At 38.1% G+C, this 17,592-nt stretch overlaps 1 protein-coding gene across 4 annotated transcripts in view; it reads right to left on the bottom strand.

Moving 5' to 3' along the window:
• Positions 1–17,592, bottom strand: part of SYNE1 (spectrin repeat containing nuclear envelope protein 1) — a 430,148-nt gene that overhangs the window by 117,707 nt on the left and 294,849 nt on the right. For 3 of the 4 annotated variants that reach the window (XM_058534130.1, XM_058534127.1, XM_058534128.1), the window contains 6 exons: positions 13,794–13,928; positions 12,734–12,843; positions 8,197–8,353; positions 5,212–5,343; positions 4,860–5,015; positions 4,081–4,290 (listed from right to left, as the gene is read on the bottom strand). In XM_058534130.1, the coding sequence (XP_058390113.1) occupies positions 4,081–4,290; positions 4,860–5,015; positions 5,212–5,343; positions 8,197–8,353; positions 12,734–12,843; positions 13,794–13,928 (900 nt within the window). Of the gene's footprint in view, positions 1–4,080; positions 4,291–4,859; positions 5,016–5,211; positions 5,344–8,196; positions 8,354–12,733; positions 12,844–13,793; positions 13,929–17,592 lie in introns of those variants that run through there. The other variant, XM_058534129.1, reaches the window with a different exon arrangement.

Genomic DNA, 17,592 nt, shown 5'->3' with positions numbered 1-17,592 from the left:
CAATTCTAAACGGAATAATGAACAGGAACAAAATTTGAATGATAAACTTTTAATTTTTCCCCTGGAATATCAGCAAGGAAGCTCTATTTCTTATTGGTCAGCAAACATATACAATGGGCTGGCTGTTCATCAGAGGTTGAAGTTTGACTTATCAAATCCTCTTCCCTGGAGGCTGATCATACACGAGTACGTGTCACCAAGATACAAAAATTCTGACTGTCTCATGAAAAGATGGATAATCACACCAAGGAAAAAAAAATTCTTTAAGGGATGTGTGGAAGCATTATAATGCAAAATGCAAAGCTGAAAAGCAAAATAGTCGGTGACTTACAGAATAAAATTTAAAAACAAGAAATAGCACTGAACATGAGAATTAGGGAAAAACAGACAATCCTATGAGGCAATAATTGTCACTAACCAAAGTGAAACCAATTTGCAAGCCTAGCTGTAGATCAAATAGGAAATTGTAATAACAGCACTGGAAAAGTGATGCCAGAAACAAGGGTTTTGCTTATGAGTTACGATCATGTTTGTATTATTCAACTGTGTTCAGAATGAGGCCATGTGGGCCATTAGAACCATGACACATTTATCTATTTGTATGTGTAGGAAAAGAGGTTTCCCATTCATCTGAACAGATTCGAAAAGAAATAAAGTCTCTATTATCTACATATATTAAAACAACATGAGTTCAGTTAATCTAAATGAGTAGATAAATATAAATAACATAACATGGGTTAGAAAGGGTGAGTGTGTATACATTTCCTATACATCATCTTTGCATTTTTAATAGCATATTTTTTACCTTAATTATATTCTACTCAAGCTAATAGAAAACAGAGTTTGCTTTTCTGGAAGCCACACTAATTACTGGAAGAGAGGAGTCAAGAAGACAGTACAGCAGAGAATACCATTGATTTACAAGTTACTAAATAAAAAACTTTAAGAGGTGCTAATACCCATATGCATGTTGATATTCTCTTAAAAATTAAAATCCAAAGGCTCTAACAATTTCCTATTACTATACTTGTGATACACCAGGATAATTAAGGTATCTACATATACACACGTAACAGACATCACATTTTTTTCTTATAGGCACTAGAATTACTTGTAGGGCATAAAGAGGCAGGATTCTAGCTGTTGGAGGAACAGGTCCATAGAAAGTTTCAAGTTCTAAAATCATTTGTGCTGCCTTGCTCATTTAAGAAAATTTAAATAAACAATTCTTTCATTTTTCATTTTTTAAAAAACTTAAAATACTTGATTTTAAAAATGTCCAGGAAACTTATTTGGTGTTAAATCTACGGGTAAAATTTTTTTACCTAAGAGGCTGGCGCAAGCGGTTAAGTGTGCGCGCTCCGCTGCGGCGGCCCGGGGTTTGCCGGTTCAGATCTCGGGCGCGCACTGATGCACCGCTTGGCAAGCCATGCTGTGGTGGCGTCCCATATAAAGTGGAGGAAGATGGGCACAGATGTTAGCCCAGGGCCAGTCTTCCTCAGCAAAAAAAGAGGAGGATTGGCAGATGTTAGCAAAGGGCTGATCTTCCTCACAAAAAAAAAAAAAAATTTTTTTTTACCTACAGAATAGCTGATAACTTGTTGCGAGGCCATGTAGTTAACATACCTCTACGTAACAGCTATGTATTCTTCCAGATGGTCTGTTGGGTATAGGATAACGTTAGCAGTCTGGCAAAAGCTAATACTCAAAGGATAAATGAAAAATGAAGGCATACTAGTCCAATAACTATTGAGCACTGACAGCATACCAGGTGTAGCAAAGTAAAAGAAAATGGTTTGTGACTTGACCTTTAATTCCATTAATATTGGAATCTTCTCTCAATTAAATTGGAACACAAACATTTTGGAATGTCAGTTTTTGTTCGTGAGCTGGCCACCAACAAGTAGAAACTTACTGGCAGAAGAAAACTAGAGAACATGATTTAAAGAGAATTTCATGATTCCATGTTCTCCTCTTGGTCCTCCGCACAAAATAAGTTCCAGAGTACTCACGCTCAGTTCATATTTTACTCTGACTGGCTACAATTACCAATAAAAATTTTAAAGTACCAAAGACACTAGCATAGTAAATGCAATTCGAAAAAAGGAAATATGTCTCTGAGTTATACACATATTTGCACTTTTAACCCGCCTCATTCACGGCTGATAGACTAGAATGCTGTTAAAACTCAGTGTATTATTTTATGCAAGATGAATTTTAAAGGAATGAAAGAAGTTTCCACAAGTTGCACAACAGTTTTACTGATTTCAGACACACCCTGTGTACTTGTACATGCAATCAGATCTTCAATCCAAAAGAAAATACCCAAATAACCAACCCCAGCTTTTCGGACTCCAGGTGAAATGCTCTTTCCTCTCTATGTACTATACAACATAACAGATACAAATGCAAATAGCCAGTCCAGGTCATTTCTCTAAGCCACAGACTTGCATACCCAAATGTCTACTGTGACTATTCACCAGAGTATCTTAATTCTACCCCATATTCTTGCCTAGCCAATGGGACCACCAACAACCCAGTCTTGCCCATTGTCAATGGCACTGTTACCCACCAGTCTTCTCTGTCAACCAACTCCCCTTAGATGCTCAAGTCAGAGTCCCTGGAGTTCCTCAGCAGTCCCCCTTTCTCTCATTCCCCAAATCCAAACCATCAACAAATTCTCTCCCACTGATTCTGCCTTCAAAATATATCTTAAATAGGTCAACTATTCTCCATCTCCCCTGCCATCACTCTAACAATATAAAATATAAAAATCCGTTGGTTTCAGATCCTATATCTGTTATAACAAATGCCATTATTAACGGCAACAACAATAATAAAACTTGCTGAGTGCTTACTATGTTTCAGACACTGTTCAAAGTATTTCACACATTTTAACTTTGCAAAGTGAATATTAAAACAATGCTTAGCCAATAGGAATGTTGTGAAGATTAAAGACAATAATACACGTGAATATTTTTTGTGAATAAATAAAAGATACACAAATGTTTGTGATAATTTTACTTTGTAGTTTTAAGAATGTAAACTACTGGAAGGCAGTGATAATTTGTCCCTCTAGATGAATATCTAGAAAATTCCAAGTTTCTTGGCTAATGCTACATTTCTTTGATATTTTACAGTATTTTCTTTTTTACAAGTTAAAATTTTACATCAAATTCTTGGCCCTAATTACATGTATCTATTTCATAAATCTTCTGTGTTTGTTAAAAATAAAATTCAGTTAAAACTTAAGTATTCCCAAAGGGTGATTTTTATTAGGAATGAAAATCATCACTAAAAGTTTATCAGCCACTTTTGCATTTACTGAAGTTTATGGTCATAGGAAAAGTTTCATAAGCACACAATTATTCAGTTGGCAACAGAACTCTAGTCTAGGGCTAAAAAGCAATAAGTCTGAGGAGTTAGGGTTGAGAAGTAATGCAATATATTTTTTTCTTTTTTTTTTTGGTGAGGAAGGTTGGCCCTGAGCTAATATCTGTGCCAACCTTCCTCTATTTTGTATACGGGATGACACCACAGCATGGCTTGACAAGCGGTGTGTAGGTCCACACTTGGGATCTGAACCTGTGAACCCCAGGCTGCCGAAGTGGAACATGCAAACTTAACCACCAGGCCAGCCCCAATGCAATACATTTTTAACACAGGTAGAAGTAATTTGGCCATAGTCACTTTCTATGGCCCCTGGGTATTGGAGTCCAGGGTTCATTCTGTATTACAGCACTTTCCTGCATGTTTCTTTGGTCATATGTTTTAAACTCCACTATTACCAACTGGAAATTATAATTCTAAGATGCCATAAATATGACTTTCATTGGTTGAATTTAAAGTTCTATTGAGCCCTTATTGGTTGGCTGGTTTTCTCATCCCTCCATTTCTAAGAGCACAAAACTCTTAGTTTTCTAATTCTTAAGTTCAATCCTCTTGTTTTTCTGTAATGTTCTTGCTCTTCATTGTACATTTGAAAAAAAAAAATAGGTCTACATCATACCTCAATAAGACATCCTGCTTATTATTGAATATAGCTGGAGAATGGTCGAACATCTCTTGATAATGTCTTACCTGGAAATTGAGTATTTGCTGAAGTCTTTCCTTCATCTGATGACATCGCTGATTTACTACTGAGTCGAGCAAGGATAACCTTCCCAGAAGACAACCCAAAGTGTCTTCAATGACATCTCGGTTATCGCCGTTCTCTGGAAATGCTTGGGAAAACAAGCTCTTGTTCTTATCCATTTCTTCAGACATTTCCTTAATATCTTTGGCAAGAGTCTAGGGTTGACAAAAGAAAAAGCACATTTCAATGTTTAGATCCATGAATTTATATACAAATCATTTCCTCATAGAAAGTCTACCATATCTCTCTTACACCTAAGGCAAGTTGAACCACTTTCTTACACTTCTATAAATATTAGGCAAGTCACGTTGGAGAGATTTTTATCAGAAATTTTACATTATTAGCTAATATTAATATACATTTGGTGAAAAAATGAGTTTTGTAAAGTGCTATGTAGGAATTCATGCATTACTTTTTTTAGCCTGTGTTTCAAGTATAAAAGATTTGCGACAGACAACAAAGTTTTCACAAAGAGTCCTCCATTTTTTCCTCCTCCCACACATACAAGATAAAGAATAAAAATGCAAAACACAAATATCTTTGAGAGCTTCTGTTACTTAGGCAATTCTTTTCTGCATTATACTGCTTGGAAATATACTTAATTTGTACTTTATTAGAACTGTCTCTTGCTTAACTTTCTTTATGCATAACATTAATTATCCAGTATTAAATTTCAAGTGCTCTTCAATGCCATACACTCACAGACACAAGCTGCCAAACTTACCTCTTGGTTGAAGAGGCAAGTTTCCGTTTCTTCCGGTAAAAGTGCTGTGGCAACAAATAAACGTTCCTCAACATCATCCAACCAAGTCGAGGTAGCTGAGACCCCATCATATAACTTCCGTTCCAAGTGAATGTTCTGCCTCTTTGTCCCTCCACCCTGGGAAAAAAAGGGGAGAATGAATTAATTACAGTGTTTTGAGAAATCAAAGAAAAACAGCAGGATGAGATGCCAGATCCAGTGGCTCTTCCTTTCAGGACTGAGCACTGGTGTTGGGTCTCAACAGTTCACGCCCAGGGGTGGAAAAACTTCACGGACGCTAAGATCCACAAGCAAAACAAGAGCGTGGCCCTACCTGGGATGAAACCTCCTCAAAGGCCTGGTTCAATCCATCCAGCAAAGATGTCACTGCAGCTTTATCTTGGGTCTGCCCATCCCCTTTGTAGAGTGGCACACCAGACAGGAGCCGATTTGGCCTGCTGTAGAGCTGTAGGCAAAAAGCAGCAGTGTATTTAAGGGTACGTGAACTATGTCTAACTTTCCTCATTTATAAGTGCACATTGAAGCCAATGCTGGCAAAACTGTCCTTATGAAAACCTAGAGAAATATGACCCCCTACAACACACCATATTCACCAAACATGGTGACCAGATTCAGCAATGGCAATGTTTCACTGATAGACTAAAAAAAAAAAAATGTGGTGGGAAAAATACCTGAAATCTTATCATAGCCTTCCTTTCAACTTGTCCTATTGGTTAGATCATCCCATGATGATTTAATCCATCCTGAATACCAGATCTAGACTGGGCCCTTGGCCTTCATCATTCACTCACCACTTCTAAACTCCATTAGGCATACACGACGTCTCCCCAGCAAGGACCAAGAAATGGCCTAACATTTAAACTTTTTAATGATGTTTCCAGTCAAACTCAGTCTCCTATAACTTTTCAAAATATCTCACCCTCATCTTACCTTCAGGCTGATTACTCATTATCCTCTAAACATGCCAGGCTCACTCCCCACTGTAGCTGGAATGCCCACCACCTAGCATTTCTATAAAACCAACCACCTTAAATTCCACACCTACTATAGTGGCTTTCCACATTTACTTCTGCTTCCTTTTTAATTCTTGCTTATGGAGGCTACCATGATTGCTTAATTTTTCAAAAATGTATAAAATATTTCCTTGGTTGGGTTACAGGTTCCTAGGAGCGGGAGCCATATTTCATCCTGAAGCTATATAGGGTGTTCCGTATAGAGACACTAAATACATTGTACGTGAATAGAGAAAGGAAATTGCTCTGAGAGATCAATGCCTTTGGACCTAGTGAACTTGAGGCCAAAAAAATGTGCCTGTATTTAGACTTGAGAGTATAAGTATATCTGGTGTACAAAATTGTCAGGAATCTAGCATGAAAAGGGAGGGACTTTGCAGCTGGATAGACCTACATCCCAGTCCCAGCTCTGCATCTTCTTTGTCACGAGACCCTAAGAAATTCTCTCTCTCCAAGCCTTAGCTTACAGATCTACATAGTAGAGCGAATGTCAGCCTCACCACAGAGTCGCCAGAAAGGTTAACACCTAGAACACAAAATATGCCCATTAAATGACCATTCCCTTTCTTCTTGGAAACTCCCACAGCTAAACTGCTCCTTCCCTACCTTTTCTCTCATCTCTTCACACCAAAGAGAAGAAAACAATCTAGGAGGCACTTTATACAAATGACTGGTGATTCTTTGAAGAAAGCACTCAAATGCAAAAACATCATAAAATAAAGAACCTTCAATGCTTTCCATTTCTAATTCCAAAGGGAAGTGAGATATGAACCTGAACCTAAACTTTAACAGTCCAGATACCATGTGGGAATGTTGGTGGCAGCAGAACAAGGTTCTTCCAGTAAGCCCACATGGAGGATGTCGGGATGCCAGGATGGCGTTGACTGAGAGGAAAGGTAGCTCTCCAAGATAAGGGCAGGTAATGGATGAGATGTCCAGGAGGTCTGCAGACCTTGGATGAACCATGCATGTGCTTTAAGTTGAATGGACAATAGGTGGAATCCAGGGGTTGGGCATTTAATGAAATGAGAATACTAAATGAGCATGAACTGTCACTAGAAGTGTCCTGGATTTATCTGGCTTAGGAGAGTCAAAAAAGACTGCAGTCTCTGATTTAGGACTGTAAATATACCTTAGAGTCAAAGGAATGGGGAAACAGTTTCACATGAAGGAGAGCTAGCAGGCAAGTCCAGGAGATCTACATCAGAAATCAAGACTTCAAGCTCTGAGGGACTTCTGCATGGTTCCTCATAGATGAGAGGACGCGTTATGACTTTAGACCATCTCCTTTCAGGTAATCCTGGCAAGGACTCCTGCCTTTCTCTCCTCAGATGCACTTTATTGATACCCTTTTGTTTCCAGGTTAAGCTTCTCCTAGACTCTAACCTAGTCCTGGCAAGAGAAGTGAAAACAGCAGCTTCCTAAGATCCACAGTAAAGGTTCTAGAATTTACTCTGATACTATTACTGCCATGGAATGGCCCAGATGAGCATTGGTGGCCCAGGACCTGGCACTAGGCTTCAGTCTTCAAAATCCTGCCGAGCCACGGCTGTGGTGAGCATCGCAGGCTTGCCTGGGTTCCTGCCTCACTCACTAGCTCTCTAAGGGGTCCAATCCTCTGACTTGCAGCCCCCTCTGGCTTCTGCTCAGAGTGCAGTAATAGCTTTCACCTACCTGGAACCTTCTGTTGCTATATCCAATTCCATTGGATTCGGCTTGCTTGGTGGAACCAAGCCCAACATCACACAGTACCTACCCATCTTGGGAACCAGCCTACAGATGAGTTAGTAATCATTCTAGCTGACCACTGGCTTCCCCTTCCTTCTAGATCCAACAAGGTCCCAATATGTTTTTCATTAAGATCCTCTGAAACTACTGAATACTGGAAGTAGCAATGGAAAATAAGATAACACCACAATTACTGCCAGATTTGTGGAATTCCTTTTGCCCTAGATGTGTATATCTTTGATTTGCATCTTTAATTTTCAAAGTTGTAAAAAAAAAAAAAAAAAAAGGGAGGCCACTTAAAATTTAATGGTTTATGCTAATGAGTCATCAGATAGCAATCATCTCTGAGGAAAACAAGATCTAGAAATCAAATAAATTTCCACATATAAATATTAAGGGAAACATGAAACAGACTTGTTAAGGAAAATATAGGATGAATAATTTGTCTTACTTTGAATTGATAATGAAAATATAGATTACTGCACAAATTATATTCCTTTAGCATAAGCTGCGCATCTTTTATATCAGTTAATATAGGAAAGCAAAATGTTTGATACCACTTGCTCTTGTTCCTGTTCCAGAACATTCTGTAGTAGTTTCTGCTTGGTACTAAATTCTTGATGTAGGCTTTCCCATTTCACTCTCATCTGGTCTTCAGCAGGTGATTTCTCCCCTTCCATCCCCAACTCCTGGGATAACACATCAGGTTTTTCGCTATTAGAAGAATAAATAATCTAAGTTTACAATGTGTGCAAAAAGGCGATAAGTTCTAGGTAACTTATTGTGTGTACCAGATCTAGTCTCTAAAATTGGAACCAGATTATTTTAGTCATTAACTTACACTTTAAAAATATAAATTAAAATAGAAAATTTAAGACTCACCATAAAACAAGTATCTTCTTACTGATATTATAATTGAACCATGAGCACAATAATTAAAAAATACACTGAAAATAGCTCAGTATTAAAGATAAGAAAATAACTGTAACTTTTAGAATCAGAAAGTGTACAATTAGACTAGTATCATCTGACAAATACCCTACAAATTAATTCAAAACCCTAAAAATGCTGCTTAGTCTATTGAGAGTTTTTACAGAATCCAAAGAAAATTCTCTAGATCAGGTTTCAGGACATGGAATAGGAGGACAGAAAGTGAAAGGAAAGTGCTGCAGTATCATCGTTAAAGACAGGCGGCAGTGTGGCATTTGAGGAAGACTATGGCTTTTGGAGTGAGACAGATCTGATTTGAATCTCTGCTCCGGCACATTAGATACGTGACTTTGAGTAATTTGCTTCACTTCTCTGAGCCTCAATTTTCTCATCTTTAAAATGAAGACAGTATCTATCTTGCAGAAGTATGAGAATTAAATTTAGAGAAAATGTGCATAATGCCTATGACCCTACCCATCTGGAAAATAACAGCCACTCAATAAATGGGGCCTAACGATAATGATAATGGTAACAAAAAGAATCTGGGGGCCCAAGTTCCAATAGATGCTAGTTTGTCAGGAGTTTTGACGTCCTCACTAGGCCCATGTCATCTGAAGGGCACACTAGATAGTAATTATTATTTTGACAGAACCTTTGTCCACGTGGAAAAAAATAACAAGTTCATCGGCAGGATAATACTATACACCACCCCAAAGCCAATTCTTCTCAGGATAAGTATTGACTACAATAGTTTCTGCAGGTAAGTCTGTTGAAGTAAGCCTTAAACAATTATCTGTAAGGCTGTGATGCAGGAATTCTACTTCCAGGCTACAACTTAGAGAATCTCTCCCACCTGTGCACTTAAAGACCTGTAAGAAGGTAGTTCACCAATGCTAGTAACAGGAAAAGAAAAATGGCAACAATATAAATGCCCATCAATAAGAAAATGGGTGAATAGTTCTTCCTTTCACAAGATAAAATACCATTAAGTAATTAAAACGAAAAGAACTAGATTCATATGTATCAACATGGATTCATCTAAAAAAGTAACGACTGAAAAAATGCCAAAATAAAATCGATAACTCTAATTTTGTTTGATGTATTAGTCTCTGGACTTCTCTGTGTGTTTTTAAAAAATCTTTTGAAATAAAAAACAAGTTTTAAAGTTCTTATGAAATTAAATTTCTTTATTGTGCTCTTTTGTGATGCTGGACTGTAATGCGTCATTTTTAATGCATTTATGTTTGCATAACAATTTAGTATAAAACCAGGGGATATTTAAAATCTATATTCTTATATTAAATCATCGACACATATAAAACACCACCAACAAATCAGTCCTAAATTAGGACATGGCCCTTCGTTTCCCATGGAAAATATTCTTCTTTCCCTTTGATATTGATATCCATTAATTTCCTTAGTAATCCTGATTACTAAGGACCCCTCCATCAACCCTTCTACTTGTCACATGGTACTTGTTCTTTATATATTAAGTTTGTTCCCAGGAAGCGGGTCATGACCCTCCCACTGGGGTTTTCTTACATGTACTAATTCACATTTGATAGTCTTAGAAAATCAGCTACTAAGTTAAAGACTGAATATAAGGTTTTTTCCCTAGCGGTCATTGTTCTTTTAAAAAATATATATATTTTTTCTGTTGGCTTCTGGATCTTGCTTAATTTGTGGTTGTTTGTTTGCTTGGTATATTTACCCAGAGGTTTGAAAGGCATGGCTGAACAGGAATCAACTAGATTTGAAGGTGACTTTTCTAAAAAATTTGTATAAAAATTTAAGAATTTATAAGCAGTGTTTAAAATGAATCTTGTACAGAAATCCAGTAGTGCACTGCAAATCTCTCTTTAAAAATTTTTTTTATTTGAAAGAGCAGTTTATAGTTGTTTGTCTTTCATCTGGGCCTTTTCCAAAGCTAAAGGCCAAGGAAAGGAAAAAAAATCATGGCAAGAAAGTTGCGGAAGATTCCTACTGCTTCTTTTTGTGACTATATACATGATGGGGAGGCAATGTATGACGGGTTCTTTGTAAAAAAAGAGTTTGGCAAACATATTCAGAAAACTACGAGGGATGAATAAACATCTTAGAAGAATTGGAAACAACAGAAACTGGAAAATGGATGCAAGTCTCGATTCAGAGTCAGCATGGAAGGAACAGCGTTTCTCATTTTGGATTTATACAGACACACATATTTATGGCCTTATCAGCATTTTTAAGCATGATGGACAATAGAGAGTTTCAAAACTCCTTTATATTTTGACACAATTTTTACAGCTTTAGGGTTATTTTAATGGAATTCCTGACTATAGATGTCATAACAGTATTCATTCCTATTCTTTTAAATTGATATTTATTAATTGTATCAATATTTTTACTGTTTTTTGTTTTGTTTTTCTTTGCTTGAATGCCTTCCTATTTCCTATGTATTTTGTCATAATATGTCTATTTGCAATGCATTTTAGTTTGGTTTCTATCATTCTGCCCTTGAAATTCTTAAATATCTACATATTATATTTTATATGTATATATACATATATAGTGAGACAGATGTATATATATGTATATCGTGAACACTGATGTCATATGTCAGTAACATTATGTCAGCATTCATCAAACTGAAAAAAAAAAACGAAAGAAAAATCTTCAAATCTGACCTTTCCAAAGTTACTTTTGATAATCTACATTCTAGCCTGGTTCTTACCCACACGGATACTCATACCTTCAATTTTATATCACATTTTTACTTAGTATCACATATGCATTTTCTGATATTGTTATATAATTTTTTTGTTTAGATTACATATGCATAAAATTTTTCTTAGGCTTTTTTATACTAATGGGCATTTCCGCCTTTTCAATTATGTGGTATTATAAATAACATTTCAAAAATCATCTTCATAATATGTATTTCCTCTTTAGGTTATTTCTTTCAAATCACTGTTCAGGAATGAGAACACTGGAGTCAGTGGAGTTAAAGCTATTTCCCTTATTACGTTAAAGCTGTTTGCTGAAGGATGCTACTACTAAATTACAACCTGTAGCAATACACGAACACAGAGTTTTCACTGAAACATTTTTTTAATGTTGTAGATTTTAAAGAAAGTTTTCTTATGCATTCTCGGTTGACATTCACAAATTTCACAACCTTCCTGTGGTAAAAGTGGTCGATTATTATTCTAATTCTACAGATGAGCAAACTAAGGCTCAGAGCTGAGTTACTTTTCCACGGCAACAGCAGAAGAACTGGAATAAAACCCAGACTTGACTCAAAATACAGGGACACTTTCACTCTGCTTCAGTTCCTTTTCCTTCCTACTTTTTTTTTTTTTTTGGTGAGGAAGATTAGCCCTGAGGTAACATCTGTTGCTAATCCTCCTCTTTTTGCTGAGGAAGATTGGCCCTGGGCTGACATCCGCACCCATCTTCCTCTACTTTATATATGGGACGCCTGCCACAGCATGGCTTGATAAGTGGTGTGTAGGTCTGCGCCCAGGATCTGAACTTGCAAATCCCAGGCGCCTGAAGTGGAGCATGCAAACTTAACCACTACGCCACCGGGATGGTCCCCCTTCCTACATTTTAAATCAGAATCTTCAACTTGGAAATTCTCCTTAATTTTTCCTTTAACACTTCACTTTTCTGTGTATAAGACTTTAGGTCTCCACTGCAAACCAGGACACAAAGCTCAAAGATTTTACATGTAGTAATTACAGAAATAGAGCATCAAGAAAAATCAAGATATTTAGTAGGCACATAGGTTTATTTTTCAGAATGATGCTAGGGGACGATAAGCTCTTATAGCGAAAATGTTTTGCAGTTAGATATAATCACTCAGTTAGAAACATGGATCTAATTTTATCAGGCATTTCTTATTTGATTTTAAAAAACGAACTCGTAAGCATCTTCCCTGGACAGATATGCTGACCACCCTGGAAAGAGGGCCAACGAGTCAGCCATAATAATTACTAGCCATACTCATGCTGCGCAACAGAATGTTCAAAATGCAAGTAAATTTAACATCTTAAAGGAAACACAAAATGATTGAATTTTTGCAGAAGAAGTTAAAAATAAAATTTTGAGTGACATGTTTACATTTCTTCAAATGTCAGGAAAACACAGTGGCGAGAAGAGAAAAAGTGTTTCGAAACATACCTAACACCGCCAGAGCTCTCTGCAGCTGAGTGCTGGGTTAGAATTTCCTCTCCACGACTGGCTACGGACCGGAGGAGGCTCTTCTGCTCTGCTAATTCCTGTTCCAACTCCTGCTCAACAAGAAGGACAAATGAAAACATCTTTGTTACTTTATGATCATTGTCTCCAATCGTGGTTTCATGTCTAGAAAAGTCTCAGAGAATTTTTGTAGTAAGTTTTTACATTTGCACTTGCATAAAAGGTATGGTTTAGGTAAATGCTCAAACATGTGTCCAAAGTACTCTATGCCTTTCTGAAAAGATATCTCTGAAAAATCGTGGAAAAACCAATGGGAGAAGAAAATTTTGCTGGGCAATGGTGCCCTCAAGTGGCACAAAATGCACTTTTACTTTTCAAAATCAATACTGCCTTGTTCTGGCTGAGACAGATTGTTGAGAGGAGCAGCTCTCTTTAATTCCCCACTTACTTCATAAATTGGATTATCAATGGATTCGGCTTTGCTTTTTCATTATTTATGATAAACGTTTTTCCTCTTTGAGAAAATAAAACATTTTAATATGCCTGATACATAAAAGTATCAATGAGAAATCATTCTTATTTATCAAAGCTCAATGGTTTTACTAGGCAATAATTTGCAATCTTATTCTGTGATGGTATCTACTTAAAAATGGAAAATAAATTGCATTTCTTTAAAAAACATGTAATTCAGACTTCTATCAACTCAGAGGCCTTCCTGAGGTTTTTATACATAAAATAGACTCAAATTGGGACAAATCTGAAAATAGAGGAGATATCCTTGACAAGGTAGATTATAAGTGAGTCGCTCCGTATATAAACCTAAACACAAGCTTTTCTTAAAGACTAGCTTTTAAAATGACCAATCATTCCAGTGGTCACAAGTTAGTACACTGAATCAGTTGGCCAGGTCTTGCTTCTGTCCAAAGAGAAGATAAAGGGGCATCTGTCTTTAGTACAGAAGCAACTTGTCCTTCTAGAACATTGCTCTCAAGGTGTTTGCCTGGCAGATCTGCAGGCTAGAGGGAGAGAGGAAATCCTTTACTTTTTGTTGCTGGAGACTGCTCTGTCGCTGGTGGGTCCACGCGGTGCGAGCTTGGGCCAGCCATTCCTGGACACCGGGGCTCTGAGTGGCCGTCAGGTCAGCATCGCTCTCCTCCTTCTCTTGTGCTGTTCCCTGCTTTTAACGAGGTAGAAGTCAAGAGTCATACAACCCACAGGAAAACCTTAACCAGAACTAAGTGACGACTAGTTTAGTGTGGTCTGGATAATGAGACCAAGGTGGCTCCATTTGGATGTGAAACCACATTAAAAAAAAATGGTAACACAAAACCCATAGAATTTATGGCATTTGCAGGAGGGAGAACAATAAATAGATGATTATACTTAGAAACATTTGAGGGGAAAAACTATTTAGAGGGTAGGCCTTTTAGGTGACTGATGTGGTCACCAGATATTATTCCAGGATTTTTTCCGCAGGAATATAACTCTAGTTCTCACTTCCTCTACTATCAACACCAGGACCAGACCCCATTGCCATATGCTGCCACTGCTGGCTTCAATAAAAGTTTGGCTAAAGGAGAAAGACACAAGTAATTACTTATTACCCAGGCAGGAGTTGATTCTTCCTGCTTGATTATTCTGAAGGAATTTGAAAGGCCCTAAAATACTGCATATCAGAATAGAATTCGTTCTAAAGGAGAGCCTTTCTACTCACACATATGTATATGCCAAAGGATAAATTACACAATTTTAATATGACTCATTCATTAAATACTTATTAAGTACCACTGTGTGTTGGCCACCATTCTAGGCATGGGGGCGGGGGTGAGAGGAGGGGGTTGTATTCGGCCAAGAAAAAGCCACACAAGGGCTTTGCTGGGGAGACAGATAATAAACAAACAAGATAAAATGGGATGGTCTAAGAGCAGCAAAGAACACGAAACTAGATAATGGGATAAAAAGTTAGGCTAGTGGAGAAGGCATCTTCACAGGAGACAACTGCACTGAGCACTGAATAATGAGGCACCGCCAGCCTGGCAAAGATCCACGGAGAGGGCCCTCCAGGCCCAGGGAACAGCTGGGGCAAAGCCCATAAGAGAAACGAAACTTAGCATCTCAGAGAGAGCAATCGCAGTGAAGGGATCAGGGTGGCTGGAGCGCGGGGGCCAGAAAGGAGGGACATTTTGTACGTTGCTTCCATAGAGGAGTCATCCCGCCATCTAGCTCCGGAGCTGTAGCTTCTCTGCCGAATCTGACAATGAAGTGAGATCCAGCCACTCCAGCTCATCCAGCCTGACTGCCCACAAAGACCCTTCTCTTCCCCTTAATTTCAGAATTTTACACTAACTATTACAGGGAAATGGATGGGGTCTGTTTACCCTCCTGTCTTACTCATTAGAATCTCATGATTATATTGTAAAATGTCTTAGATAATGTTGAGACAATGCACTTTGCAAGGTTGGTGTCAGCGCCAGAAATGAACTGAAGGACACAATGAAGCCTACAGGTGATATTATACATAATCCTCTCCCAGATTCTGAGCCACCTTAGCTCACAGGTACTTCCTTTTCTTTAGGATGATGCAGCTTTCCAGCAAGAGAATGTGATTTAGGTAAAAGAATGGGGGTGCCATTGGTCTAAAATAGGAGGTTCGAATTTCCCAGGACCTTCAGAATGGGTGACTAGTGACACTCAGTGCAGTATATTCCCCACCCCCGCCCCAGGAATGTCTCTCACAGATAAGCAGGGATTTTCCCGAAGGTGGAAGGTGTGGGGGATGGGCACTCTTCCAGGTCTGAAGCCCATACATTTCCGCATGAAACAGATTCTCCCCCGTCTGAGAATGCACCATCTACCCAGAATAAGCTCTGACAGATCCTGGCTCTTCTAGCAAGGATGAAACAGCAGGTTAAAAGGGACCTGTAGAGAATGACCTCAAAGAAGTCAGTATACGAGGCTGCAAGATGCTCCCAGTCAGAGCTGCTCCAGCTGACAAAACAGTGGCCACGGCCATGACCTGACTCTCTTTCGTGAGGTCCAGTCACCTCCTCTCTGCCTGGCTCTTCAGCAAAGGTTTGTTTTCAGAGCCCAGCCTGAAGACTCGTGTGGTAACTTCTCAATGCACCACCTCACCCTTCTCCGCGGCTTATCACCGTCTGTCTGAGAGCTTTTCTTCCAAATTCCTCACACCAAATTGGTGCTTGGAAAAACGATAACTGAAATGTCAGGTCTTCAGAACAGCTTAACCACTTTTACATGCACGAACATACGTATTCAGATTCTAAGACTTAGATTTTAAGATGGGGAGTCATATTTGACAAATTGAATCCACAGCTTTAGAGATTAAAAAAATTTAAGCAGCATCAAAAGCAGATGCCAAGCATGTATTTTCTATGTGGTTAGGTTTTTCCATTAGTGAATTTTTCTCTGACGGATTTAGTCATTTTAAAACATAAGACTTGGACCCCAGGAAGCAAAAAATGATTAAGAATCCAGTTCAAATTTCCTTCCTTTTCCCCTTGGGATGAGAAGGCTCTGATAGAAGGAATAAAATAATGGTAATTACGTTCTCTGGGGTCTGATAACAGTTTTCTCTCCTACCTAGGGAACAAGAAGTAAGGCAGATTCTGTCCCCAGATTCCCCTTTGGGTGGGGCTACCTAAGCTGTTTATTTTGGAAATACTAGAAGAGTAATCACTTTTGCCAGGAACATTCCTTGGAAGATTAGTGCGGATTGGGGAATGCTAAACACTAAATACAACACTTCTTTACAAAGTATTTCATTATTTATATAGGGCAAACTCTCTGTTCCTTCAATGGATGATAATGTGTGAAAATGACCTAAATTTCTTACAAAGAAAGATACCGTGTAATTCAAGAGACAACATTACATGGCCATAAGTCTGTGTCCCTTCATATAGAGAAAGAATCTATTTGTGGGGGGGGAACTAAAGGGACTGGTTATCCTTTGATATGCATAGAAGTCCAATTGGTTAAAAAGAATGCCAGTAATAGATACGACCATTTTACAGATAAGTAAAACTGAGAAATGGTGTGTTTCTGGCCACACAAGACTTAGGAAGGTATTCTAGCCCTCCTGAGTCATGCAAACCCCCACAGAAGGGCACAACCTTACTGACATCTACATTCAATGGAAGATTTTTTTTCCCCAATTAACGTTAATTTCAGATCAACTCCAAATCTTCTACACAGAGAGAAATGATCCTTTTCATGGCAATAACAATGTAAACAAGGTTCCTTTTATTCCTACAGTTACAAAAATAATCACCTTTAAAAGTTCAAAGTATTAAAAAAATCAATATTTTATATGCTGGAAACTCATTAGACAAAAGATGACGGAATTTATAGATATTTTAAAAATAAGCAATGATCAATTTCAACACAGCAAAACATTACGACATTTTCTCGTATTTACCCTTTACACAACAGTATCCTCAGGAAAGCTTACACTCGTAGGCAGAGTCAGGACTTAACTCAATTTGAAGAATCCCTGTGGGCAGGGGCAGGATCTGCTGAGTGTGGGCACCGCAGATGGTGTCACCAAGCTTGGCCCAGCCCTGACCAGACTGACACTTAGCCCTCCAGTGTGTCAAGAGTTGCCATCCTTGTGGTTTGCAAACAGTTGGTTGCTGTTACTAATTATTATAAAAACCGCAATTTGAGTACTTACTGTGAACATTACTTGCATTAAAAACTTCAGGATTTTTTTAAAGTTAAGGTACTATCACGACCCCTATTTTACAGATGAGAAAACTGATCTGTAAGAAAAGGTGAGGGAAGTTCAAGAATCTTGCCCCAGGTCACCTAGAGACAACAACTGG

The sequence above is a fragment of the Diceros bicornis genome, chromosome 39, assembly GCF_020826845.1.
Source record: "Diceros bicornis minor isolate mBicDic1 chromosome 39, mDicBic1.mat.cur, whole genome shotgun sequence".
NCBI lineage: Eukaryota > Metazoa > Chordata > Mammalia > Perissodactyla > Rhinocerotidae > Diceros > Diceros bicornis.
The sequence above is the reverse complement of the archived record's forward strand: the minus strand, read 5'-3'. Positions and strand labels throughout refer to the sequence as shown.